General features: G+C 48.5%; 1 protein-coding gene and 2 long non-coding RNA genes across 7 annotated transcripts in view; 2 read left to right on the forward strand and 1 right to left on the reverse strand.

The window, feature by feature from the left end:
• GATA6 (GATA binding protein 6) overlaps positions 1-11,608 on the reverse strand; it is a 32,214-nt gene extending 20,606 nt beyond the window's left edge. The window contains exons 1-4 of one of the 2 annotated variants that reach the window (XM_027525680.1): positions 11,521-11,608; positions 8,935-10,100; positions 4,565-4,731; positions 739-864 (exon numbers count right to left, since the gene is read on the reverse strand). In XM_027525680.1, the coding sequence (XP_027381481.1) occupies positions 739-864; positions 4,565-4,731; positions 8,935-10,063 (1,422 nt within the window). In that variant the 5' untranslated portion in view covers positions 10,064-10,100; positions 11,521-11,608. Of the gene's footprint in view, positions 1-738; positions 865-4,564; positions 4,732-8,934; positions 10,101-10,828; positions 10,988-11,520 lie in introns of those variants that run through there. The other variant, XM_027525681.1, reaches the window with a different exon arrangement.
• Positions 11,609-11,630: 22 nt separating this feature from the next.
• Positions 11,631-16,352, forward strand: LOC113882684. Of its 3 annotated transcripts, none has more exons than XR_003508420.1 (4): positions 11,631-12,618; positions 13,023-13,050; positions 14,037-14,118; positions 15,910-16,352. It is a non-coding gene; the product is annotated as an uncharacterized LOC113882684 (long non-coding RNA). The 3 variants fall into 3 exon arrangements; XR_003508421.1 differs by having other exon boundaries at positions 11,631-11,794; XR_003508419.1 differs by lacking the exon at positions 11,631-12,618 and adding an exon at positions 12,787-12,876.
• A 4,589-nt stretch (positions 16,353-20,941) lies between these two features.
• On the forward strand, positions 20,942-23,577 carry LOC113882894. Of its 2 annotated transcripts, none has more exons than XR_003508470.1 (2): positions 20,942-20,982; positions 23,166-23,577. It is a non-coding gene; the product is annotated as an uncharacterized LOC113882894 (long non-coding RNA). The 2 variants fall into 2 exon arrangements; XR_003508469.1 differs by lacking the exon at positions 20,942-20,982 and adding an exon at positions 21,074-21,167.
• The last annotated feature ends 3,075 nt before the right edge of the window (positions 23,578-26,652 follow it).

The following is a 26,652-nucleotide window of genomic DNA, read 5'->3' on the forward strand; positions in this document are numbered from 1 at the left end:
ATCGTGAATTCTTCTTTCTACATATACCAAGGTTATTTTTCTTTTTAAAGTTGGCATATTTTATAATATCTTGTGCTATGCTTAAAATGCAACATCTTTTTAACTAGAGCTATCCAATGTTATGACTCTTCTGTATAGATGTATTTGACTGCATTCACATTTTTAAGCTATAAACTAGTTAGTGTCCATTTCTAGTAGGTTCCATGCTTTCTTCTTTTTATGTGTACAGCTTTTTAAAATACACACACTACTATATACAAAATAGATAACAAAGAGATCTGCTGTATAGCACAGGGAACTATACTTAACATTCTTTAATAACTTAAGAGGGAAAAGAATCTGAAAAAGAATACACACACACATATGGATCACTGAATCACTTGCTGTACATCTGAAACAACATTATAAATCAACTAGACTTCAATTTTACAGTTTTTTTTAAAAAAAGATTACTACCATCTTATCAGTTCTAAAATGCACATTTCCCACCTTTTTGTGTTTCTACAATCTGGATGTCTGGCTATGGACGTGTATAAGTTTAACTGGCATCATTTTTTGTTTCTTACCGGTATGATAATAGTTCTAGAATAATTAACAGACCCCTAGATTCACAAACGTGTGTATACAAAAATCAGATCCTTCACCTCCATGCCCTCTCCCCTGCTGATTTTTTTAAGCTGAGACTGAGTACAAACGAGACACTGAAGGTGTATACACAGAGCAGAGTAGGTGGCGCACCCCATGGAGCTTCATGTAGAGTCCACAGGCATTGCACACAGGCTCGCCCTCGGCGTTTCTGCGCCACAAAGTGGTGGTCGTGGTGTGACAGTTGGCGCAGGACAATCCAAGCCGCCGGGAGGAAGGCTAGAAAGCAGCACAAGAGAGTGGACAGACGTAAGTGCTTTTCACATATATGCTACACACGTCAACGTGTCGTGTCCCTGCCAGCAACAAGCATGTACCTGGTTGAGCAGTCCCCCTTGAGGGGAAAAAAAAAAAAAACCTTGAAGTGTAATTAGGTTGACCTTCCTGGACCAAAGTGTGCCCATCTAATACAGATCAATTGATCTGCCCCAGCTCATTAGCATAGATTAGAGCAGTCACAATACTGGCCAATGCCTGCGCTCACTGTTGTTGTCAGAGGTCTGAGTAAAGAAATGCAGTCATAAACTGCCTGCCAATGTGTTAAGTGGCTTTGGGGAGTCTCTGCCTCATCTGAAAACTCAGATAACCAGGTCTATTTCTCAGAATGTGCAGAGGAATAAACCAGAAACTGTAGAAAAGCCTATATATATTAATAGAAATGAATTTTGGAAGATGCACCAAAAAATTTTGTAAAGAAACATATTTTAATACATCTCATTAATTATCATCATGATCACCTATTGCCTGAATTTTCTGTATTATCCATTCTCCAAAGGACAAGCGAATTCTACAACACTGTGTTAGTGCCGGCCTTGTCTTGGCGGTGCTGCTATATTTGATTTACCCTGTCGGTATAGAACTTTTCCTCACGTGGTGGCGGTGCTTTAGTCAATAAAATCGTGTCAACCTCTTGCAACCCCATGGACCATAGCCTGCCAGGCTCTTCTGTCCTTGGGATTCTCTAAGTAAGAATACTGGAGTGGGCTGCCTTTTCTTTCTCAGTACAAAGGGTTAAATTTGTCAGAAAAGGTCAACTGTCTGTCACTCTGATTTCTATGTTTCCTTTATACCCATAACATCCTTATGTGGAGTTTATCTCCTCTAAACTATTATGTGTGAATTATAAAGAGGGGCTTTTTAAGCTAGTCTAAGTTCTTACCTAGAATGACAAAAATCTAAGTTTGCTTTTCGATTACCTAGATAGGCAACTTTAAAAATGTGCTATGACTTCAGTTAAAAAAAAAAAAAAAACCTATGGGGAAAATCCAGGGACCAAAACAAGTTGAAAGATATAGAATTAGGGAAGTTGGCTGTGATGATTAATTTAAGAAAAGTTATGAAGAATAGACGACAAAAACACAGATTGAGCATGCACTGACTATTCAGATTAAAAGACAGAGATTTTCAAAATCTTTGTTGGCAAAGTCAAAAGCTAAAAATTGAATTTTGTTTTTACAACTCACGTCCTGTTGTTATTGCTACAGCATACTCTTTACAGACAAGTTGTAAAACCAAAGAGACACTGGGAAGCCTCTTAGCACTGCCACATTTTTAAGAAGTCGGTGCTAAGAAAGAATCACTTTGACTTTGGTGGAAACAAGTATGTTTGGCTGACAGAACTATTTGGGAACTTGCTTTGTTAAAATGATGAAAACATGAACTCTTACACCTCAGGGCTGCTGCTTCTTTTTTTTTTTCTTTATCCGTAAAAGAGAATAATTTCCCAGAAGAGCAATCCTTTCTCTCTTCATAAATATGAAATAAGTAAATTAGGGACAGGAAAGTTCATTTTATAAACAGGTCATTTATGATAGTTTGCAGTGGAATTTGGAGCCAATGTGAGGCAAACTTGTTATCAGAATTTGCCATTATAACAAAGAACTTTATGACTGTCAACTGCAGATCATAAGTGAAGCCAGTCCCCATAAACATGTGAAATAAAGGTGAGCAGGTTATAAAAGTTTCTTGTAACAAGCGATCTCAGTTATATTCATCACTAACAAGGAATTCAGGTTACACCATAAATCTCTTATTTTGCAATGTATTACAAGTTCAAATTCACTGTGATTGGTCCTGTACTGCTAGCTAAACAAACTTGGGTTCAACATTCTATGTCTGAGAACTAACTAGACCCAGCAAAACCATAAATAAGAAGCCCACAGGAGAACTAATTGATAGACACACCCTTCAATTGGTATCATTTATAACCCATTTACAAAGCACATTGTCGGACCTTGGTCACTGCCAAGACACCTGCCATACAGAAGGAAAACTAATAGATTCAGAGATGTTAAAACTGGGTTTTGTGTTTCCTGTTAACAGTCATTTTTACTGGTAAGTGCACAAAACTAAGGCCACTCTCTAAATATGGATGTTAACAGATCAAATTTAAAATGCCACTAGAAACGAAATGGCTAGTATTCTGCCAGCGTTTTGCTAAATCTTGAGAAAATGTTGCCTTTCCGGGCTCAATCAGGACTCTGTTCAATGTGCCTTTCCAAAAAAATAATCATCTCTTTCATTGTGCATACATTGGCTAATGCATGAAGTCAAGGAACTTCCTTGGAATATTTACCAGCAGTACTTTTAAAATACGATGCATGTAAGAAAAATGAAAAAACACAGGGAGTCAGGCACAGAAGTTAAGGATGCCCTTTGAAGCAAAGTCTAAGCTGCGGGTGACTAACAAGTTTAAGGCACATACACTCATTAAATTAACCTCGGCCACTTTATTTTAAATGCATTAAAAACAAAACAACCATAAAACTAATTGCTTCTCTTTAAGGTGGCAGACTCACATTGTGATGCAATTTCACTCTAATCTATTTAACACAAACAACATGTGTAGCATTTGTTCCTGCTAATTAGAGTATAACAATTAAATAAATTACTTGGATACTTAAGATGTCTGGCATCTAACTGTAAAATATTTTACTTTAAAAGGTATTAGAGTATGAGTACTTGGCTAAACAAATGTTAGCCTTACAGTGGGGCGTGTGAAAGCTTTCATTTATTTTCTCTAATCAGAACAGCAGTAAATACCCTTTCCTTCTTAAAAACACAGGGGACAATAAGAGATTAATCCCTGAAGAAAATCAGAATTCCCACACTTTAAATCATAGTGAAATGTGTTGGGATGGTGAAAATCTTCTACTTGAGAAAAATGTGCAGACTGCATTTTTCCCCTCAAGTTCTATGAACAGTAGTTCTCTGAACAGCCAGATTTCAAAATAACAAAAGTTAGAGTAAATAAATTTTTCACTAGACTCAAGGACAATCCAAAGGACGGATGGAATTTGGAGCTAAAACTAATCTGAAGAGGTGGACGGGGCCCGGAGGTGGAAACGACAGAGTCAAAGGGATTCAAGTCGAGCCTTGGGGACAAGAGGGCGGTGGGTTCCATTTTAACATACGTTTTACGGGATGTTACAGAGGAGCTAGATCTCCTCAAGAATCGACTCCAAACCAAAGAGTCCACAGTGAAAAGAAACCTTCACTTGATCTGGGGCTGTAGTCTGTTTCTCTCCCTGGAGGTTACTAACATTACTCATTCCTTGGATCTCCTTCCAAAATTATTTCAGTGCATTTGCAAGTACATCTAGAGATGTGTAAAGATAGGGGGTTGGTACTTTTTAAAAAAAGACAGTAGCACACCACACCTTCCTTTTTTTTTTTTGTTCTCCTATTTAAGGATGTCACTCTCTGTGTGAATTTGAGCAGAGGGCTGCCTTCATTCCCCTTTGGCTAGTTTCGGGGACGATCTGCCCCAGTGGGCGCTAAAACTACCCGGGACCCCCAATTCGGGTCCGCTGTAGGCCGCGGGCACAGGTGCGGGCCGGGTCGGGCGGGGACACCCGGGCCCCGCGGGCAGCGCGCGGCTCCGGCCCGGGCCGCGGGGGAAGGCGGCGCCCGCACTCACCACGCGCTTCTGCGGCTTGATGAGGGGCCGGCTGAGGCCGTTCATCTTGCTGTAGAGACCGCAGGCGTTGCAAAGGTAGTGGCCGGTGCCGTCGCGCCGCCAGAGCGGCGTCTGGATGGAGCCGCAGTTCACGCACTCGCGGCTCTCGGGCAGGTCCTCCAGCAGGTCTGCGGGACGAGAGGCCGGTGAGGTCCCACCGCGCGCGCGCTCGCCCGCCCGACCCCGCGAACCCTATAAACCCGCACCCAGAGTCCCCCGAGCCCGCTCCCGCGCCTTTCTGCTCGGCGGCCCGGCCGGGAGCCGGCTGTAGATGTCACCGCGACCGATCTGTTGACCCATTATTTGTCCAATACTTCTGCACCCCTGGGCGCGCCCCGTGCAAAGCCCTGCAAAGTCCGGTGACAGAGCTAGAAACCCGGCCCGGATCATCCGCCTTCCGTCTCCCCAAGGACCTCGGAATTGAGATGAGCCTTGGGGTGGTCGGTGTGGGCCCCCTGACCTCTCCTTTCCCGCTGTTCCCAAGCTTTTCAAAACTGAAATCCATCATAATTACAATACACCACTTGCCAAAACCCGAGTAAGCTTTGCAGTATTAACAGTGATCGTTCACCCCAGGCCCCACCCGCAAATATCCCCGCAAATACCCCGGGACATAACAAGGCTGTCTTCTTTTATCTCAAGTAATTTTTTGAAAGTATTTGCTATGGCTACCACCACTCTTCCTTTTCCTCCATAAAGAATAGACAACTGAAATTAGAAATATTGTTCTTGAGCACTTTTACCAATTAATTAATAATGACTCCTGGGGGGGAAACGCAGTAAGAAATTAGTAAGAACAGAGATGAATGTTAGTTTAATTTTCATGTCACAAAAACCAAACACTAAAATATTACGATTTTAAAATGGGTCTAATTGCTACAGTCTACAAAATTTCTACAAATGGTCGATACTGAATGGATTCAGAAAATTACCAGCACTATTCCAGTGCTAAATCAAAGTTTTTCCTACTTTCCTACACTAAAATTTAAACTTATGTCATCTATTTAAATTAGTATTTGTCATTTTACTGTTTGCTTAGTTTTCCAAAGTTCATAATTAACCTAAACCTGCTAACTTAAAAAAAAAAGCCTTTAGAGTAAATGATTTTAACATTTATTACTTTCCCTTAAATCAGCTAAATATGAACAATTAACTAAAGTGAGATGGGTACTTATCAAGTACTTTTGAAAATATTTCCTTTAAAGTAACTGTTTAGAGTTATTTATATTACACAAAATTTAAATGTTACAATTTGGCTTTCTTCAAGGGGCATTTTGAATCAAATTTTAAAGTAAATAAACATGACACTTTAGAATTTATTTGAAGACTATGTTAGCAAAACTTTCTATTCTTTCTATTTGTCAGTGGTTGGTTTATAGCTTGTGTCTACCATCAGCTTTTGTAAAGATATTTCAGTCTGATTTGGATACACAAAAATCTTTAATTCAATTAATATTATTTTCCCTGCAAAACAAGTTTCCTTCCTCCTCAAGAAATAAATTTAAAAGAAACTAGCACCCCCATAACCCCAGTTCAAAGTTGTCATGGGGATACTGCAACTTAGAACACATCACAGAGATTTATTCTTCTCCGCCCTAAAAGCCACTATTGACTACGGTAATCAGTAAAATGCTCAGGACTTCAAGGACACTGAAGTTAAACAAGGTATTTGTCTTTGTTGTTGACTTTAAAATGTTACCTATCAGAGCCCCTCTCCATGGAGAAGTGGGGCATTCCCTGGAGAACCCAGCCCCATGCCTGGCCTCCTCACAGGCTGGGAACAATAAAGAAACTCCCAATAGAAGACTGTGAGCGCCCCAGGTAAATCTCTTTGGTTGGCTGAAAACCTAGAGACAAAATGTAAAGCCCTGCTTGGATAAATAAAATTTAGGAAGTTTACCTATTTTTAAGTAAGTGAAATCTACAGCTCCCATTCCCTCCATACTTTTCCCGCTCCTTGTTGGGTAGCTTCGATTTTATAAGCAAAATGCAACTTTTTATAAAGCACAAAATCCAACTGTGCTGGAAGCTCTCTCACCAACAGGCCCCCAATAGGCCCCCTATTCATCCTAACTTGTCTGCTTTGGGTGCCCCGGGGAGTGACAGACTCTGAGGAGAAGGGTGAAGTCATCCCCAGACTGAGAATGGAACCCAATTCAGCAGCAGCTTGGAACAGCACTGGCCTCTGGGGACAGAGCTCACCCCCAGCCTCCCCACCACACACCCACCAGCACCAGGGAGAGGTGGACACACCAGGTTCCCAGAGCACCCAACCACACCCCTGCCTTAGCACTGAGCCCTGCCATCCACTCAAATCAGTTAAAAGAATGCCTCCATTTTTTTTTTTTTTTTTTTAATCAGAGTGGAGAAGCAGAGAATAAGGAACCTGGGAGGAGAGGGGCTGGGGGTCAAGGTCTCTCTAGCAGGGGAATACCTGTGGGGACAAGCAAAATTAGGGTCATTCGTCTCCCCAGCTCCCAGACTGGCTTATTCTCAGCAGCTTCCTGCCTTCTTAAAATACTCTTTACACAAAAGTTAGGTGTTCCTAAGCCCCTCTCCTTTAAACACACACACACACACACACACTCTGAATCTATACAAGACTTTTCTAACTTTGCAGCATCTACCCAGAAAGCAAAAAAAACAGTGAAAGGATAAACTACGTTTAAAATGAAATAACTTATAACTTGTCTGTAACTGCACCCAACCCCTCTAAAAGGGTTTTCTTCACAGAACCAGTCAGTTTAAACATCCCAAGACTCCCATACTGCCTTCTGGACTGCTGCTCTTCCTCTGTCCCGTGAAATGCTGAAATGGGGCAAAGGGAAATGGAGGTCAGGTAAGGTGTGTCCCGTCAGGCCGGCAGAACTGCCCCCAACCCAATTCACACAACCTTTCGGATTCCCTGCTGGATTCCTGACTTGACAAGCGCCTCACACCCCAACCACCATCTCCTCCCCATCCTTTGAAGATTCGTCTCCCAGTCTCTCTGCTCCCAGGAGCCAGACATGGGTCCCCATGCAGCAGCAAGGGTGACCTGGCTCTGTTCTATGCAGTCTCCAAACCTGAACGGGGTCCCTCCCCACCCCCACTCTACTCCCAGACCCACAGACTTTAAGGATTTTCGGCCCAATGTTACTGAGAGAGGGAGATTCAAGTCAGATCCTTCACCTTCAGGCCACTGGCATTCCCAGATTGTCCCTGAGCACAAGACTGGCTGTGCCTCACTTGACCCTCACTAACTAGGACCCCTAAAAGTCCTAAATGAGGAGTCCAGCCCTGGGGAGTGCGAATCCCAGGTAGGATAACTTAGGGTGAAAGGCCTCCTTGTCTTTGCCACCTTCTGACACCCACAACACCCCTTTAAAGAAGCAATGGGCCAAAAGTTTTTTGTTTTTGTTTTTTTTTGGTCTTAGGAAACTGTCAAGTTATAGCAAACGCGTGAAATACAAAGACAGACCCCTGAAAGCACGAAGAAGGATCCAGAACCCTGCGGCTGAGGAAAGAAGCCAAAACCCCTCCGTCGGGCCAGAGAACAGTTCACACCCTCCCAGCTTGAGCAGGACAACCGCTCTTCAAGAGCGCGCATTTGCAGGAATTTTGACAACTCTTCCCAGCTCACCCCAAACTGCCCCCAGACACTGGAATGGAAAGCATGAGTGGGATTGGAAAGTGAAAAATTACTGGCGTGCACTCTGGCGGAGGAATAGGTGTGGGTGCTGGGGTACCCCTGGTCCCAGCCTGGGGGTGGGGCGCAGACGGGAGCAGCAGCCGCAGACACCCCGCCTGCTGATGCCAAGCGAAAGGGCCCTTCCACCAGCTTTCCCTCGGGACAGTCACGAGGCTGACCTCTCTGCCTTCCCTCCCAACGAGTCGCAGGGAGATGCCAACGAGGTCCTTTTCCACCGTGGGGCTCTTTTAATAAAAACACTCTCCTTGAGAAAAACACACTCAACTCTCGATCTTTGGAGAGCTGAATTGCGTACGACTGTATCTGAGGAGAGGGTGACTGCCACGCTCAGCACTCGCCTAAAATCACCCTCCCAAATGGGAGTCCCACGCCTCCACCGGGAAAACTGAGGTCTGCGACCAGGCTCAGGCCCTGCCAGGTCTCTCCTGGGCTCACTTTTCCCAACGGCCCACTGCAGTCCCTGGACTGAGGCGTACCGGCGCATCTAGTCTCTCTCGTGCAAAGAAGCCCATCGCAACGCGGCCAGACTCCGGGCATCCACACCAGGAGAGCCCCGGAAACAGGGCCCAGTTCAAAACGCTGTTCCACACCCGCCTCGCGCCCTCCAACCCGCACGCCACGGCGCGACCCTGCCCCTTACCTGTGCCGGGGCCGCGCGGCACCGGGAGCGGGGCTCCGGCGCGGCTCTGCAGGCTGTGCAGCACCGGGGTCTCGAAGGGTCCGGCGGGCCAGGCGGGCGTCAGCGGGGCCCCCACGTAGGGCGAGTAGGCGCTCGGGTGGTGGTGGTGATGGTGGTGGTACGTCCCGTTCAGCGGCCGCGCGGCCGACAGCGAGCCATACTGGTGCTCGCGGCCGCCCATAGCCGCTAGGCCGCTGCCGCCCCCGCTCACGCCGCCCGCGGCCCCACCGCCGGCCGCCGCGTAGCCCCCGGGGTCCCGGGCCGCGCCGTTGGCCATGGGCGGACTGGGAGAGTAGGGGAAGCGCGCCGAGACGTGCGCCGCGGCCGAGCCGGCGCTGCCGGGCCCCGCCGCCCCTCCGGCCGCCGCGCCGCCTCCGCTGCCATACGGGGGACTATCGGCCGAGGCCTGGGGCCAGCCGGGGTGCGCGCCCGCGCCCCCCGCGTGATTGGCGGGCCCGCCGCCCGCCCCTTGTAAGTACGGCAGGCCGGGCAGCATGGAGCTCACGCGCGTGGTGGGGACGTAGACCGGGGAGCTCGCGGCGGCCGCGGCTGCAGCGGCTGCAGCCGCCGAGTGCACGAAGCCGCCGGGCGAGCCGTCGTAAGCTGCAGGCCCCTGGCTGGAGAGGGCGGCGAGGGTCTGGTACATCTCCTCCGGCTGCTCGGGCGCGAAAGGGCTCAGCTTGGCGCCGCGGCTGGACCACAGCAGCTTGCTGGCGGTCGCCGCTTGGTCGAGGTCAGCGAAGAGCAGTAGGTCCTCCCAGCTCGACAGGGCGCCCGCGGGGCCCGAGATCCCCGGCGCCGAAGGTCCGTGGGGAGCCCCGAAGGGATGCGAGGCGTAGGGACTGAGCAGCAGCGAGCGGGCCGTGGGTCCCGCCGCCGCCTCCGTGTCGAGCTGCGGCGTCCTGCAGTTGCTGGCGCCGCCGGGGCCGCGCTCCCCACCCCGAGAGCAGCAGGAGGAAGAAGAGGAGGAGATGGGGGAAGGCGGCGTGGAGGGCTCCCGCGCTGGAAAGGCTCCGGAGTCGCTGGCGTCCGCAGGGGGCGCGGCCCCAAGGCGCTTCGGCAGGCACCAGCCGCCGTCAGTCAAGGCCATCCACGGTCCGGCGCCGCTGCAAGCTGACTTTTAGCTCCTGAGACAAGATGGGGAGGGAGACAGGGTCGAGAAGAGAAAATTTTAAAAGGACTTATCAAAGCGCGGGCTGCACCGCGTCTCACCTCCACTCTTCTCTCCAGCTAATGAAATTCCTCAAAAATCCCGTTTTCAGCCCCGGGTTCCAGGGGTGGGGAAGGAGCATGGAGCCTGCGCAGCCGCCTCAGGGTCCTCCCAGGGCCAGGATACCCGCTCCTCCTCACGCGCAAGGCTTGGATCCCCTCTAGCTCCCTTCCCACCCCCGACGCAGCATCCTTCATCCTCGCGCGCCAGATTCCAGGGGTGACTGGGAGACTGGCCGAGGTTTTCCTTCCGCCCCAAAGTGGCTCCCTCCCGGCCAATGGCACACAAAGGAACTTTTTAAGGAGCCATGCGCGTCTGCGCTGCCTTATCCTGCCTCCGTACCGCGGTCGCTCGCCCGAAATGCCTGGGGGTGAGGGCTGCCCGCGTGAAAATCATTAGCGTAGGGAAGGCAACCTGTCCCCTGAAAACGAAACCGCCGCGTTCTCCTACTCGGGCTTTCCCAGAGCTTCCTGGACTGCGCTGACGAGACAGAACGCGAGCCCCGGAGTGAAATTCAACCCAGACTTGGGAAGGTGGGGCGCCAGGGCGGAGACCGGAGTCTCAGACCTTCGGGACACGCAGGCTGTGCGGGATGTCCGCAGGGCCGGAATCTCCTGCCCACCCCACGTCCCCGGCGCCACGCACCTTAGGTACCGCTCGCCTATGCAGCCGCCAGCGCGTGCGCTCACGCCGGCTGGCCCACGCCGGCCAGGCCACCCCGGCCCACCCCGCGGTCATCCCCAGCCACGGAAAGGCCAGACCGTTCCACAATCGGACGTCGCGGGGTGGAGCGGAGTGCAGAGAAAAGGAGGGGGAAATGCAAGGGGGTGGGGTGGGGTGGGGGGACGTGAGACCGCCCCGGAGCCGAGGCCACCCCAAACGGGAGAGCAGGAAGAATGACAGGGAGACTGGGAGGGGGTGGAGGAGGGAGGAGGTGAACGCAGCCGGACTGGCCTTCTCGGGGCCGCTTCCTCAAATCGCTTCGGCTCATCGGAGATAACCATACTAAAATTAATACCCACACACAGACCCGGGGTAGATAGCAAGAAAGAATTCTCTGCCTGCCTGACTGCCGGCTCCCGCCCCTTTGCGCCAAGATAACTCTGAGATAAGGCTGAGCGCAGATAAGCGCTTCGGGGAGAGGAAAAGACACCAGAAGTTGGTCCGCGGTGTCCCGGGAACCTGGGAGCCTGCCGGGAATGAAGAAGGTAGACACCCCCGGAGCCGATCGCGGCCCGCAGAGGGCCGGAGAGCCGAGGCCGAGGGGCCTGCGACTAGGGAGGGGAGGTGCAGAGGAGGAAAGAAGGGAGTTGGGGCAAGAGAAGAAGCAGCCGAACCTCGGGTGGGCGCTGCGCATGGAGAACAGCCGTGGCGGAGGGTGCTCCCGAGCGCGGAGAGAGGCCGAGGGCGCCGGCAGGAGAGCGCGAGTCCGGGGTCTGCGCGGTGCCGCTGGTGAATAAAAAGGAGAGAGGAGGCGCCTCTTACTGCTCTGCCGGAAAACTGCAGCCTGCGCTCCTGATTGGACTCACCGAGCCCTAAACAAACAGCGCTCGCCGAAGGGTGCCAGGCTGTGGGTCGGAACTGCGTTCTGCGAGCAGCTGGGCGCTGGAGGTGAAGAGGAGGAGGAGGGAGAGAGGGGAGGAGAGAAAAGAGGGTGGGGAGGGGACGCCGAGAGGCGGGGGGAGGGGATCGCGCCGCCCCGGCAGACAATGAGCCCCGCGCAGCCTGCGGGTGTGGGCTGAGCCGAGAGCGCCGTCCTGGGAGCAGGAGGCCAGTCCATCCAGGGGGCGCCGATCCCCGGGACGCCGGGGGAGGGGCGGAGGTGGCAGAACGCCTGATCTGGCTGGCGACCCACACCCATTCCTCCGCCCTCCGTTACACGCGCTCTCAAGGGGGCGGGTTGGGGGGAGGGGAGGGCGATGGCGCGGGAGGAGTTGACCACGCACAACCCCACGCAGCCACCACAGCCGGAGCGACGCTCCAGCTCCGGGGTCAGCGCTCCCCCCGAATAAGGGGGGGACCGTGCTTTCCTCCGTCGGCCTTCCCCTCTCCTCTCGACCCAGTAAATGAGCTTTTTTGCTCCACAGTTGTGTGTGACCGACCTTAAACTCTCCCGATCTCTTCTCGAGACTCTGGGGCTCAGGTCGTGGTGGCCGTCGGGAGTCTTGTCTCCTGGGATCTAGGAAAGAAAGAACTCGAATGTCCAGCTCCCTATCTCTGTGCTACTAAATGTGCTAAATTCCTGGGAAGTTTCGGGAGGTTCCCATCTGCACTCCCCAGCTAACCTGAAACTTTTAATTCGGGGTCACGGTGCACCGAAAGGTTAGTCCATGAAGTGCGCAGAGTAGAAAGGGGTTTCCACGCCAGTCGCGCCCGGAGGTGCTCTCCGAGTTTGGGTGTCCCGTTTGCTCTGAAATTTCCCTGGAGAACTTCAGGTAAGTCTCAGATAAGTCGTTGGCAAGAGGAGGGGGTCACCTTCCCCAGTCCCAGCGAGAAATACCTCTTCCCCACGCCCCCGCCTTCACATACACACCCCTTCTTCGCTCCCTCCAAATGGTTATCACAACTGTGTACAAACTGATACGGTCCTTGGCCGGCAGAGGGGCTGGAAATGAACGTCGCGGGGTTATCAGCGCCGATCTGTCAGCAGGGCGTCGCGGGGCCGCAGGTTCGTCCTCGGCAGGAGCCGTGATGTATGTCTCGCTCCCTTTCACTCGCAAAAAGGATTTTTCCCAACAGATGTGACCTCGGGAGGCTGTCAAGAGAGAGAGAGAGTTTTAACTAGGGCAAGAGGAGTTGTTTTGTGGGAATGGATTTTTACAATTTTTTTTTTTTTTAGGTAAATCGAAGTAAATGATTTTCTAAAGGTCAGTCTCCCTGAAGTGTGTGTGTGTCTTTGTATATATGTGTGTGTGTTTCCAGTTGGAGAAGGGAGAGGCACCTTAGCAGATTTGAACCAGGTTAGGTAGAGGCTTAGTAAAATAGGGTTTCTAGAGATCATGAGACCTCCTGGCTAAATATATGTTTCCTCTGGATGTAACTGTGAACCTGTGAGTCCTAGGGGACAAGGGGACAGGGCCTGGCAGCCCGAGGGAGGAGGGAACCGAATGGAGAAAGTCGGCGATTCTTTACCCACCCCCCTTCTTCGTTATAAATTGCTGCTAAACACTTCTGAATTTCAAATTGCTACCGAGAAGGTCCATAAACCGTTCTCATCCAATTTAGTCACTTTTATTACATTCCTCTTTACCTCCCCCCGATCACTGCGGCGGCTCCCAGTTTCAGCGCGGCCGCAATTCCGAAAGACTGAAGGCAGAAAACTCTGGAAAGGAGACTAGCGACTGGAGCAGAATCCAGGGGCTTTAAAATTTAACCTGGGTTCGATCGAATGCATCTACCCGAACAGATAACCCGGCGTCCGCCGTCCACTTAGCTCCGACCAGGGCTTCCAATGCCTTTCTTTTTTCTTTTTTTTTTTTTAACCTGAGTTCCGACCTAATTTTTATGCAGACTGAGTTTTGCAAAAGCTTATCTGTGAGCCGTTACAGAACTGTTGTGGGCATTTGATTTTCTTTGAGTCCAAGGGTTCTTAAATGTTTCTGAGGTCTGTTCTCAAAAGCAAAGTTTTCTTTTTTAAAATACATACTCAGTGAAGTGATTTCTAATGAAACCAAGTTAACAAATAAATCCTCTGGCTAAGTTGGGAATACAGGCTGTGAGTCATGACCTCCAAGTTTGAACCCAAAAAAGACCGAGCCCCCTCCCCCCACCCGCAAGAAACTGATTCCTGCTGTGTGTATTTCTTTATATTTGCAATTACGGGGGTGACCGTGTAAATTTCTTTGGACAACAGATGATCCCCAGAGACCTGCTTTTCCTGCCACTCCGCCGCAGCCGGGAGAGGGTGCCCTGGCCCCCGCACCGCCGGGATAGAGGTGAGAGGCGGGACGCACACCAACTTCACTACGTGCGATTTCTAAGGCTAGAGAAAGGACCTGACATTTTACTCCCCCCGCCCCCACCTCCCCCCCCCCCGCCCCCCGCCCCAGAACTCCGATTGCTTTTTAGTATTACTCAGAACAAAGGTGGGGGCAGGGAGGTAATTGTTTGCTCTCTTGCAAGGTCACAAAATTTTTTTTCAAGACTAGTTTTATTTTTCTTGCCAATTAACTAAGAAATAAAACTGTTTGACCCATGGAATTGATTCAGACAGAAAGCCAGATTGCCTGACCCTTCCAGTTTGCAGTTTTCCCAACACATCGACTTTGGCCCTGGGGACAACACCCCTGGGGAGCGGCACATTTTCAAAGCCACCCTCCCAGGGGCCCCAGGCCTGGTGCTCTGAGCTTCCTCTGAGAGCCCCAGCTGGTCCGGGAAAGTGGGGGATATTAGGGGGCGCAGAGGAAGAAGGGCACCGCAAGAGCTGGCGAAGGCCTCCACAGTGCTCCAGGTAGACGGTCGTGTCCTTAGAAGTTGTTTCCTTTCCTTTTTTCTTTCTTTTTTTTTTTTTTTTTTCCTTTTCTTTTCCTAACGCCTCTCTCTTCCTTGGGGATTGGCTAATCTGGAACGAAATCGTTCCTCTAGGGATCATTTAGACCCGGGGAGTGGCCCCTCCGGAGCGAGCCTGCCTCCCCGAGCAGCCCTCCTCATCCCTGGAGGGGGGCTGGCTCCCGGGCGCGGCGTGTCCCCAGGGCTGATTTATTTGGGCCGCGCGCGCCACACCGCTCTTCGCCACTCGAATCCAGCCGAACTCAGCCGCCAATCGGGCGGGGGGCGGGGGCCTGGCGTCCAAACGGGGAAGGGTGACCGGGGCGGGCGGGGGTGGGGGGGGGGTGCCGTCGTGCGCCGCTTCCGGAGGAGCCGCGAGACCCGGAGAGGACGCGCGATCACCCCCGCAAACGGCAGCGCATCCTCTGTCATTTCACCGATCTCGGGTGCTCCAGCGACGTTTCAGAAAGAAAATGAATACGTGCGATTTCTAACTTAACAGCATGGTTTTAATTCGAGAGGTTTTTTTTTTCTTTTTCTTTTTCTTTTTTGGTTTTGGTTTTTATTTTTCAAACCAGATTTATGGGACCTTCTCGCTTGTACCATATTTCTTCCCGTCCCGGGGACGCTCTGGGCGAAGGACACGGGGTCAGCTCGGCACCCCCCTCCACCCCGCCAGCGCCTGGGCCCACTCGCCGGGTCGGGAGGGCGCGTCCCCCCGACTTGACTCCACCGCTGTCACTCCGACGCAGGTCATCGCCCAGAGAGTCCTGACAGTGATGGTGATGGGGTTTGTTGTTTTGTTTTAATTCTCTAAAAGCCCGAAATACTGCTTAGAAACGTCAGGTGGCGGCGGCTGCGGAAGCGTGGGCCGCGCGCAGCCTGGAGGTGGCCCCACCTTGTGCCCTGGGCCCCCCAGCCCCCTGCCCGCCGCCGCGTCCCGGGCTCCGGGCCCCAGGCGCTGGCGATCGCGGCCCCGCAGCCCCGCGCCGACCCCGCGCGCCGCCGGCGGCCGCCAGCGCGGCGCGGAGGTGGGCGCGCGAAAGGTCACCGCGGTGGCATTCCTCTCCGCGCGCTGTTTACGTGACTTAATGTACTTCGTCCGCCGCGGGTAAGTTAGGGCCGCGATAAGGGGGCGGCCGGGGGAGGGTCGTTGTAAAAGCCCCACGCTGGGCGCCTTCCAGCCCTCCCCTCATCCATTAACCTTTTTACTTTCTTCTTCCCTCTCTCTTTTAAAGCTTGTTATCTAGGCCACCCAATGACCGACGAAAGATTTTCTCCCTCGCTGCTTCTCCCCAGGCCGCTTTAAACCAAATAAATTTAGCTATTAAGGGCCAAGATGTCTGACAAAAGATCGAAAGGTGTCTCTCCGTGATCGCTTAAAGAAGCGAAGAAGAAGCTTGCGTCTCCATCTCGATAAAGACATTCCACACCGGCGCCGGCCTTCCTCCCCGAGGCCTGCTTGCGTCCCGACACCCTGACAGTCCCCACTTGGCGGCCCAGACCTCGGATGGGCCGGGCGGGACCTGCGGCCGCTGCCCGGCTGAAGAGTGCCAGGCCCTGGGGACCCGGGAGAGCCGGGGACTCCAGGCCTGAGCTGGACTCCCCAAACGTGCCCTCCCCCGCCCCCCGCACTAGACTGAAGACCTAAACCGAGCTCATGCATGCTAAGTCGCTTCAATCGTGTCCAACTCTTTTGTGACCCTTTGGACTGTGGCCCGCCAGGCTCCTCTGTCCATGGGATTCTCCAGGCAAGAATACTGGAGTGGGTTGTCAATTCCTCCTTCAGGGGATCTCCGGACCCAGGGATCGAACGCGGAGCTCCCGCATTGCAGGCAAATTCTTCACCGTCTGTGCCCCCAGGGAAGCCCCAAATTAGCTCTCATTTGAATTATTTGTTGATGCTGAATTTATACTACAAAGCCAAACCACTCCTAACCTCTCGCCCACTTCTGCGGTTTTGCTGAGGGGCAGTGTTACACCGCATCAATGATCCTCCGAAGCAGACCTGTTGAACCCCAGTCAAAATGTAGTGTGTGGAAGGGACCGGCGTCTGGATCACACGGAGGCTAATGGGGAGGGTGTGGACGGCAGAACGACAGTGCACGTGGGAGGCAACAATCCGAATATTCAGGCATCCGCAAGTTGAGTTGGGTTATGAAGTGTGGTATATATTATCATTAATTACTGCTGTAATCACTGCGTAAAGCCTTGGATTGCCAGCCATGCTGAGGCCCGCCCCTGAGTGATGCCTTCCCCTTCACCAAAGGTGAAGCAAAGAATATCCAATTTCCTGATCTAGGGCTGAACACTGGGCTGTGCGAGTCAGATGCTGTGTTTTCAGTTTCCTCCACTGAGTCGCTGCTTCATCCCCTAAGTGAATGACGACTCCACACTTCAGGTCCACCTAAGCCTTTTTTAACCTCTTTGAAATGGGCTTCCCAGCTGTCTCAGCTGTAAAGAACCTGTCTGCCAATGCAGGAGGTTTGATCCCTGGGTGAGGGAGATTCCCTGGAGGATAAAATGGCAATCCACTCCAGTATTCTTGCCTGGGAAATCCCATGGAGAAAGGACCCTGGTGGGCTACAGTCCATCGGTTCGCAAAAGAGTCGGACCTAACTGAGCCACCGAACACACATGCACCACTTTGAAATATGGCAAGGCAAGAAACTGGGGGTAGAAGCTGAGAACCCTCTTGGCTTCCCTGCTATGGGGCCTCTTCCCACATCTTCTGCCCTTTCAATCGTCTCTTCTCTGGCAGCGTTAGAGACAAGACTCAATTTCGAAAGGCCGTTGAGCATCTTCAGCTTCTGTTTGTCATCTCATGCTGGGCTCCAGGAATTAAAGATGCTTTTTTTCTCATCTCTTCACTCAAATAAGGTGAACTCCACCTCATTTAATTCTGAGGTGAGGATCATTCACCTCATCTAATCCTGACCCCTCACCCAGCCTCCAAAAGTGGGAAAAATCAGACCATCAGACAGAAAGGGACCATTTATGTCTCAAGAAGATGAAAGAGATGCAGAAATTTCCATCCCACTAGACAGGTGAGACCTGGGCTTTCTCTGGACTTTGCAGGTATCACTAGGTGTGTTTAGGTGATGCCCTTTCTAGGGTCAGCATCCCGTGCCACTGACCCAGAGCTGTCTCAGCCTAGAGACCTTTGTGACTGGTTTTCTGGTGGGGCAGGGGGCATTGGAGAAGCAGAAAAAGGAGATGATAGACATTTGGAAATTTGCTAAGTAACTTATGCTCCTCCATGATTCAATCAAAGGGGGGAAAAAGTGCTCAATAAATTTTTTTTTTAAGTACTGCATTTGCTACCCAGAAATATGACCTCTCCAGCTATGTTGCAAATATGCAGAGAATTAAGACCAAAAGGCTGTCTGCCCGTATGCAGTCCTCCAGTTTCCTGCCCTTGCCCAACAGTTCTGAGTGTGCACTGCGCAAAGAAGAACTCAGAGAGGCACCTACTGGTTCTGAAGTGTTTACAGTCTAGAAGGTTGGCACTTCTGTAGAGCTGGTTAGGCAAAGTACCACAGACAGCTTTCAAGATAGAGGGAGATGTCTGAGCCTTTTTTCTTTCTCTAGAAAAGTGCCCACGCTCAGATTTTCCTCTAGTCTTCATGATGAACATATGAAAAGGAGGGAGGGTGGTGTCTGCTCTAGCTTACACACTGAGGGAATCCTGTGTGAGCCCAGGGAGCTCAGACTTTGGGTGAGCCTTCCTGTTTGAGTCATGACTCCACCCCTTCCTAGCTGAGGGACCAAGACAACTTGCCTGACCTCTCTGCCTCAGTTTCCTCATCTTTAAAATGGGGTTGAGAAAAGCACCTCCCTTACAGGATGGTTGAGAGGTTAAAAATGCTCTTATGTGTGAGGGGCTGAGGGGACCCAGCACATCAGAAGCGCTGTGTAATCGTGAACTATTACCAATATCTGTATTGTAACAAAGTCACACCTACTACATCAGATTTCAATTTGAGGGGGTGACCCACCTATCCCCCTGGAGCTAAATTAGTTCCCAGAAAAGAACTTTGAGCACTCATTCAACTTTGAGACCCACCATTCACAAGGGTTCTTGGGCTTTTTCTCTGTACAGCAGTGGGGACTTACTTATCATATTATGATAGGAAAGGAAGGGTGGGTGATACGAGCGTAGATCTACTTCTTTTTGTTTCCTTTAAGAGGAGCAATTCCTTGTCGCCCTTGCAAATGCCAGCAGCAGACTACTGGACAAAGATAGTAATCTTGAGCCTTGTCCTCTGCTCCAAGAACTTCAATCCTCAGCAACACTGCCTCCCTAGAAGCTTCTTTCTGGCAGGAGATAGGAGCAAATTAACAGCTGGGGCCGTGAAGGAAGGCAGACTTGAGGATGGGCATTAGATATAAGGGATGGGGGGAGAACTAATTAAATTGACCTGCTCATTCACTACGCTTATGCTTTTTACCTTTCAATTGCTTATGCTTTTTACCTTTCAATTTCGTATTGCTGTTTATGCAGACTTACTCCACATTAATCACATTTTGTTAAGGAATAAAAAAAAAAAAAGATGTATGAGAGAGAAGCTAGGGGCCTCAATATTGATAGAGGAAAATCTAGATCATTCCAGACTTTTTTCCAACTGATTTCCTTTCTTTATGTTTTTTCTTTTTCTTATAGCATCCCATCTTCTAAAACAAGACCTAAACCTCAGTAATGAAAATTTAAAAAGAAAAATCCATGCGACATAACAAAGAATACTGTTTCCTAGATAAAAAGGGGTTTGTTTTTCAGGAGGCAAGATCTGGAGGGAACACAGAAGTCTTCGCTCTGTGCAGGTCTCCAGCCGGGTTTGTGCCCAGAGTCTGTTTTTCTCTTGTCTCTGACAGTCTTGATCTTCTCTCCTTTTGATTTACTGAATGCTGTCATTTCTCTGCTCTTTACTTTCACAATCACACATTCAAACCTGATAAAGTTCAAGACCCTGAGGAGCTGCAGCCTTCCCAGATTTACAGTCTGCTGCCGCCCACCCCGGCCAGCGGTCCCCTGGCTGATTGAATCCTCATGGACAGAAGCCATGTGGGATCAACAGAGGGAACAACAGCACCCATGTCAGCTCTGTTAGTCAAGGCGAACCTTGGTAGCTTCCTTCCCCTGAAAAGTGATGTAACCTCTCATTTTATTTCTAACTTTCAGTTTGTAACCTGCCTGTGAAGGAACAGAAATGGTAACTTGCAGATTTTACAGTTGGTGAGAATTAGATGTAAAATCCTGGTCAGCTTACATAATTTTCTTTCTTTTCTTAAAAATCATTTATTTATTAAATATTACCAATTAATATTAGATTTATTAATTATGAATAAATTATAATAATTTATTGACTTAGATAATAAATAATATTATTGATATATATTTATTATTTATTATTGTTTATTTATTTTTGCTGTGCCAGTCTTAGTTGTGGCTTTCTGGATCTAGTTCCCAGACCAGGGATCAAACTTGGACCCCCTGCCTTGGGAGCACGGAGTCTTATCCATTGGACCACCAGGGATGTCTCTCCATGGTTTTCCTGGGTCTATGAAAGAGGCTTATGATCGAGGGCAAGCCACTTAACCTCACAATGCCTCAGTTGCTCCATCCATAAAAGGGTAGAAATATTACTTTCTACACACATTAATCATAAGTCAGTGACTAGAGCCCTCTTCCCTGTGTTTAGTTCTGTTAGAGCCCCAGGAAGCCCACGAGCATGTATCTGATCTGGCTGTTTGGATTCTGCCAGGCTAAATACAAACCTATTAGTTAATCTAAATACTATACCAATGTGCTAAATGAAAGGAATGATTCATCTTCAAAGACAGAGCAGTTAAATCAGGCTCAAGTTTTCAAACCATTTAAAGGTCTTCCAGTGGAAAATGTAATCTAAATAATCTATTCTTTGCCTACAAATATGTCATGTCAACTAAATTACAAAACAGTGACAAAAAGCAGTCACTTACTATGAATGTCCAATATGGTGACTCTATGGGGACTTCATATTTACTACATAAGTAAATATTTTACATAGTTTAATGTTTTCATTTATCTCAACCTAGTTGGACCATAAAGAAGGCTGAGCAACAAAGAATTGATACTTTCAAATTGTGATGCTAGAGAAGACTCCTGAGAATCCCTTGGACAGCAAGAAGATCAAACCACTCAATCCTAAAGGAAATCAACCCTGAATATTTACTGGAAGAACTGATGCTGAAGCTGAAGCTCCAATACTTTGGCTGCCTGATGTGAAGAGCCGACTCACTGGAAAAGACCCTGATGCTGGGAAAGATTGAAGGTGGGAGGAGAAGGGGACACAGAGGATGAGATGGTTGGATGGCATCACTGACTCAATGGACATAAATTTGGGCAGACTCTGGGAGATAGTGGAAGACAGGGAAGCCTGGCATGCTGCAGCCCTGGGGTTCCAAAGGGTCAGACACAGCTTAGCGACTAAACAACAGTCAGAAGTTTATGAGTAAGGTAAGCAGAAATTTAGGTAGGTCTTTTTTTTTTTTTTTTAATCACTGTTCCAAATCCATGAATTTTAAAAGGTATGATATTTTGCCCCCTTTAAAGCTCATATTCTGAAAAAACCTAAACTCTCATAATATCTAAGAGGAAAATCATATTTACCTATTAGAGAAAGAAGCTGAATTATTGCCTATGTTCTTTCGAAGGCTTTTTTTTTTTTTTAACCTATCCAGTCAGGAGATGCCAATTAGAGTATATTATGATGTTGCTTTCCTTTCCTGATAGTAAGAATATTCGCTTCTACAGAGGTGTCTAAAAATAGAAACTTGACTTAGTGGATATCAAATAACTTTTTCTGGCTACTCCTAAACTAGGTTACTGCTCTGTTTATAATCCCACAAATTAAAGACATGCAATTATCCAACAAAAACAGTGGGAATATTACACCATTTTTTAAAAGACTGACAACCACATAGCCCATGCCCAGCCAACTCTAGCCAAAAACCACAGTGTGGATCCACAAATAAAGCTGTCAACCTGTGCATTTCAAAGGCACCTTTCTGTAGAGAGCTCAGCTTGCTCTGGGCAGAAGTGAAAAAGTCTTCATGAATAGAAAAGAGCCTACCCAGTGGTGGAGCTGGTGGGCCAGCAGCAGACTTCATCCACACCTGAGAACTATGGCTAGATGAAACTCTCCCGTGGAGGTTGAAAGCTGGAGGTCTGCGTTTAAATCCCAGCTCAGCAGCTCACTCTCTTTGTGTGTCCTTATAAAAGCTCCCCAATATCTCTTTTTGTGACTTTTCTCATCTGTAACAAAGAGGGTGGTAAGAACAGTAGACTTGGGCTTCCCTGGTGGCTCAGTGGTAAAGAATCCATCAGTCAAAGCAGGAGACACGGGTTCAATCCCTGGTCTGGGAAGATTCCCACATGCCTAGGAGCAACTAAGCCCTTGCACCACAATTACTGTACAGGTGCGCTAGAGTTTGGGAGCCACAGCTACGGAAGCCTGAACACCCTACAGCTTGTGTTTCACAATACGAGAAGGCACCAGATTGAGAAGTCCACGAACCACAGCTAGAGAGTAGACCCCTCTCACCACAACTAGAGAAAAAGCCCACATGCAGTGACGAAGACCCAGCACAGCCAAAAAATAAATAAAATTAATCAATTAAATTTTTTAAAAGAACAGTAGCCTCCTCCTCAAATGATTCTTATGAAGACTTAATGAGTTGCTGCTGCTGCTGCTGCTAAGTCGCGTCAGTCGTGTCTGACTCTGTGCGACCCCTTAGACAGCAGTCCACCAGGCTCCCCCGTCCCTGGGATTCTCCAGGCAAGAACACTGGAGTGGGTTGCCATTTCCTTCTCCAATGCATGAAAGTGAAAAGTGAAAGTGAAGTCGCTCAGTCACGTCTGACTCTAGCGACCGCATGGACTGCAGCCTACCAGGCTCCTCCGTTCATGGGATTTTCTAGGCAAAAGTACTGGAGTTGGGTGCCATTGCCTTCTCCAGACTTACTGAGTTAAGATTTATCAAATACTTAGAAGAATGTCTGGCTCAACAGGCAGACTATTTGGGCCATTTGATAAATAAGGAAAAACACACATTTCCATTTCAGGCCACCTCTCTAGGGGAAGAGAGATGAAGGGAGAAGGGAGGACATCTCAAGGTCTCAAAAAAGTTAGGTAGGAAGGTGATCAAAGGCAGAAAGAAAAGATATGGGAAAAAGCCTATAAGTATGTCAGACATTTCCTACTGGGGATTGTTTAAGGTCATAAACTCACTCTTTCTGTGTATAAAACCTTCCAATGTGCTGTCTTTACAATGATGAATGTGCCAATGTCTTGAGCAGTGAACAGAGTCATAGGTTCTCACCCAGCATATTGTGTTTATATCAGAGACAAAAGTGAAGGTTGGAGAGGCAGTAAAATTCTCAAGGTGCAAATATTTTAACAATGAGCAAGTGTAAAAAGTTCTTCCTGGCGAGTCAGTAACTTTTCTCACTCTAGGAAACACTGCATGACGGCTAGAACTTGGCCTTGGGATTACATCCTCCACTTTGTCCTGGTGAGCTTCTGCCATGTCCACAGTCACGACTCTGATGGTCATGAGATCCATCCTAAAACCAGCGAAGGCTGTCAAGTATTTGTCCATCACACAGTGGCCCTCTTCTTTCTCCACCCACCTCACCGTATTTCCACGATTATGGCTGCCTTCCTGATGCTCAGGCAGTGCTGTGGTCACTGGGACACAAGGTGGGTCATAGGCAGCTAGTCTTTATTGCATCCCTGTGCTGCTCTGGCCCATTAGACCTCGGGGGCTCGGATCATGTCTCTTTCATCTTTATATCCTCACGGACACACACAGTGTCTAGCCAGACTTTTAAGTGTGATGACTTTGAAAGTTTTTTGTTGTCATTGGTGTTTGCTTTGTTTTTGGCTGCACTGGGTCTTCGTTGCTGCGCATGGGCTTTCTCTAATTATGGTAAGCAGGGGCTACTCTCTAAATGCGGTGTTGGGGCATCTCATTGCGGAGGCTTATCTCGTTGCAGAGCACAGGCTCAGTACTCATGGCACACTGGTGTAGGTGCCCCACGGCATTGAGAATCTTCCTGGACCAGGGATCAAACTTGTGCCCCTGGTACTGGCAGGCAGATTCTTAACCACTGGACCACCAGGGAAGTCCTGAAAGTTTTAAGCTACCACGCTCTAAGCCCAAATAGTGAATTCCAAACATTATTGATGTCAGATCTTTCTACGCTAATGATCTCTTTATTTGAAGAGATAAAATTCCTTGAAAATTCTTTTCTTTCTCTCTCTCTTATATCCTCCTAAATAGAATTCTCAACCAGAAGTATGAACATCAACTTTTGGGGAGGAGTCTATATTGAATAATGCTGATTATCAAATGATATCTTTACAAGCCACTTTCTGATCCAGTAATCTTAATATAAACAAATCCCAACTATAGCCTGTGCAAATTCTCTAATCCCAAGCATCGTATCATTGGTCCTTATAGGAGCCACTGTGAGGCTGATACGGCAGCAGACATATTCCTTTACTTTCCAGACTCCATCTCAATTTTTATGGACTTTATATTTCACTACATTCTAATACTTCCAACTTCTAAATACTTTCCGCATTTTTTTCCTCTTAATTCAACCACTTAAGAATATTATACTGTCTGTGTTCAGAATTCTTTTTTGGCCAATAATTTATTAAGTCAGTTAGAAAGATCACTTTAAAAGGAGAATCAATGGTGAACAGTCAGCAAGAATGTATTAAGCAACACCAGCATCCCCAACACCATGAACACGAAGTGAGGTGTAAAATCTGTTCTGAGTACTAGTCACATGCTCCTCCTTTGTTTTCATCATTCTAATGTTAACATATAAATGTCAGTCTTGAGAATAACTACCTTTTGCCAGTAGATATAATGAAGGAACAGATTTATAACTGGAACCTGCCAAAAATAAAATAGGATAAGTTCACATCAAAAAAAAAAAGTTAAACAGTACTGGAGAAACAAGGGGCCCTTCTGAAGGATTCATTGGAATTCAGTGTCAAATTCCTTTCACCTATGTTTTCTGTCCTGGGGTTCAGGGCAGTGTAGATGCCTCTTCAGTGGTCGGGATATGCCTAGTGTGAGAGCTGGTGACCTACCTGGAGAAAACCAGCCATCATCCACACCATGGTCCTCCCTCCTGGAAGCCCCCAGATACATGGGAAACAGGGCAAGACACACTAAGAAAATGAAGTTCCAACGTCCTCACACAACACCACGAACGGTGGAGCACCTTATTAGAACACTGTCGATAAAGTTCCTCCCTACAGAATCCTTTCCTAAAGGAATTGTCACCATAAAGTGTCCCACCCAGTTAGAAGCACCCCAGATAGATTCACAGCACGGTTGCAGACCCATATCACGTCAACCATACTTCTCCTGTAACACACCATCAAGAGCAAACATCAGTGCCTGCGTGCCACAACCGCTGAAGCCCGAGCACCCTAGAGCCTGTGCTCCCCAACAAGAGAATCCACAATATTTTCTCTTATTTGCTTCATCTCTCACACTGATGCAGTGACTATGGGCTGGTCATGAGGAAGAGACGAAGGAAGAATTTTCTCTCGCTCCCTCCCTCCATATACCAAACCAGGGGCTCACTGAAGTGATGTTAGCTCTGGGCATGATCCTAAGGAACTCATTCAAGAGAGAGAAGCTGCACCATACAATTATTCTTCTACCTACAGAGCAACTGCTAGGTCACATACAGGGATCCTGGTGTGACCCCTTTGTAGGCAAGGTGGCTCAGATAGTAAAGAACCTGCCTGCAATACAGGAGACCAGGGTTCAACCCCTGGTTTGGGAAGATCCTCTGGAGAAGGAATGGCTACCCACTCAGATAATCTCATCTGGAGAATCTCATGAACAGTGGAGCCTGGCGGGCTGTAGTGCATGGGGTAACAAAGAGCCAGACGAGACTGAGCAACTAACACCCCTTGGGGAGGTCCTGGCCCTATGTAATAAGCGACAAGGCGGAGAACAAGATTGATGGAAAGGGAAGAGTTATTCCAGTCCATATCCTCTGAACTTCAAGAAGGAAAATGAGATGTACTGACTTCTTTAAATCAAGGTATGTAGGGAAAGCCTAAAGCAATGCTATGAAATAGGTCATATTATCTCCAGTCTCTTGTTCCGATACCCAGTGCTGTGAAATCAACAAGAACTCTCATCAGTTACCCCACACTCAATCCTTCCTTTCTTCCATTTCCCAACAGCCCACCAAAAAAAGGTAGACACCAGGCTGATCTAAGTTAAGCTACTGGCAGTTCATGGGCTAATAAAAACCAGCCCATCAGAGGAGACTCTTGTTTCCATGGAGACTTTGTATAGTATGGTTTCTATAAGGTGAGATTGGTGGAATTTCAGACTCATTGGCATCCTTGAGGGAAAGATTTTGGAGGAAGCTGTCCTAGTAATATTTAATTCAGGTAGTTCATCACCCATGATTCCAAGCATGGATCTTTCATTTAAGTCACCCTATGAGCTCACTTGACCACTTGTTTTTCAATCTATAACTTAACTATTGAGCTCAAAGTTTTGGGTTTTGCTTTTGTTTTTTGCTTTGTATATTTTTTAAAAACAGAACTTATAATTTAAACTAGAAAAGGAAATGGCAATGCACTCCAGTATTCTTGCCTGGGAAATCCCATGAACAGAGGAGCCTGGCGGGCTACAGTCCAAGAGGTCGCAAAGGAGTTGACTTAGTGACTTAAACACTTAGTGACTAAACAACAAAAATAGTTTAAACATGGCTTTTTACAAATTTCATTTATTTACTTATTATTTATTTTGGCTGCGCTGGGTCTTCGTTGTGGCTCAGGCTTCTCTATTTGTGGTGCTTGAGCCCTAGAGCATGCAAAATCAGTAGTAGTAGCAATGTGTGGGCTTAGTTTAGGCATGTGGGATCTAGTTACCCGACCAGGGCTTGAACCC

This window comes from Bos indicus x Bos taurus, chromosome 24 (genome assembly GCF_003369695.1).
Source record: "Bos indicus x Bos taurus breed Angus x Brahman F1 hybrid chromosome 24, Bos_hybrid_MaternalHap_v2.0, whole genome shotgun sequence".
In the NCBI taxonomy this organism is placed as follows: Eukaryota; Metazoa; Chordata; class Mammalia; order Artiodactyla; family Bovidae; genus Bos; species Bos indicus x Bos taurus.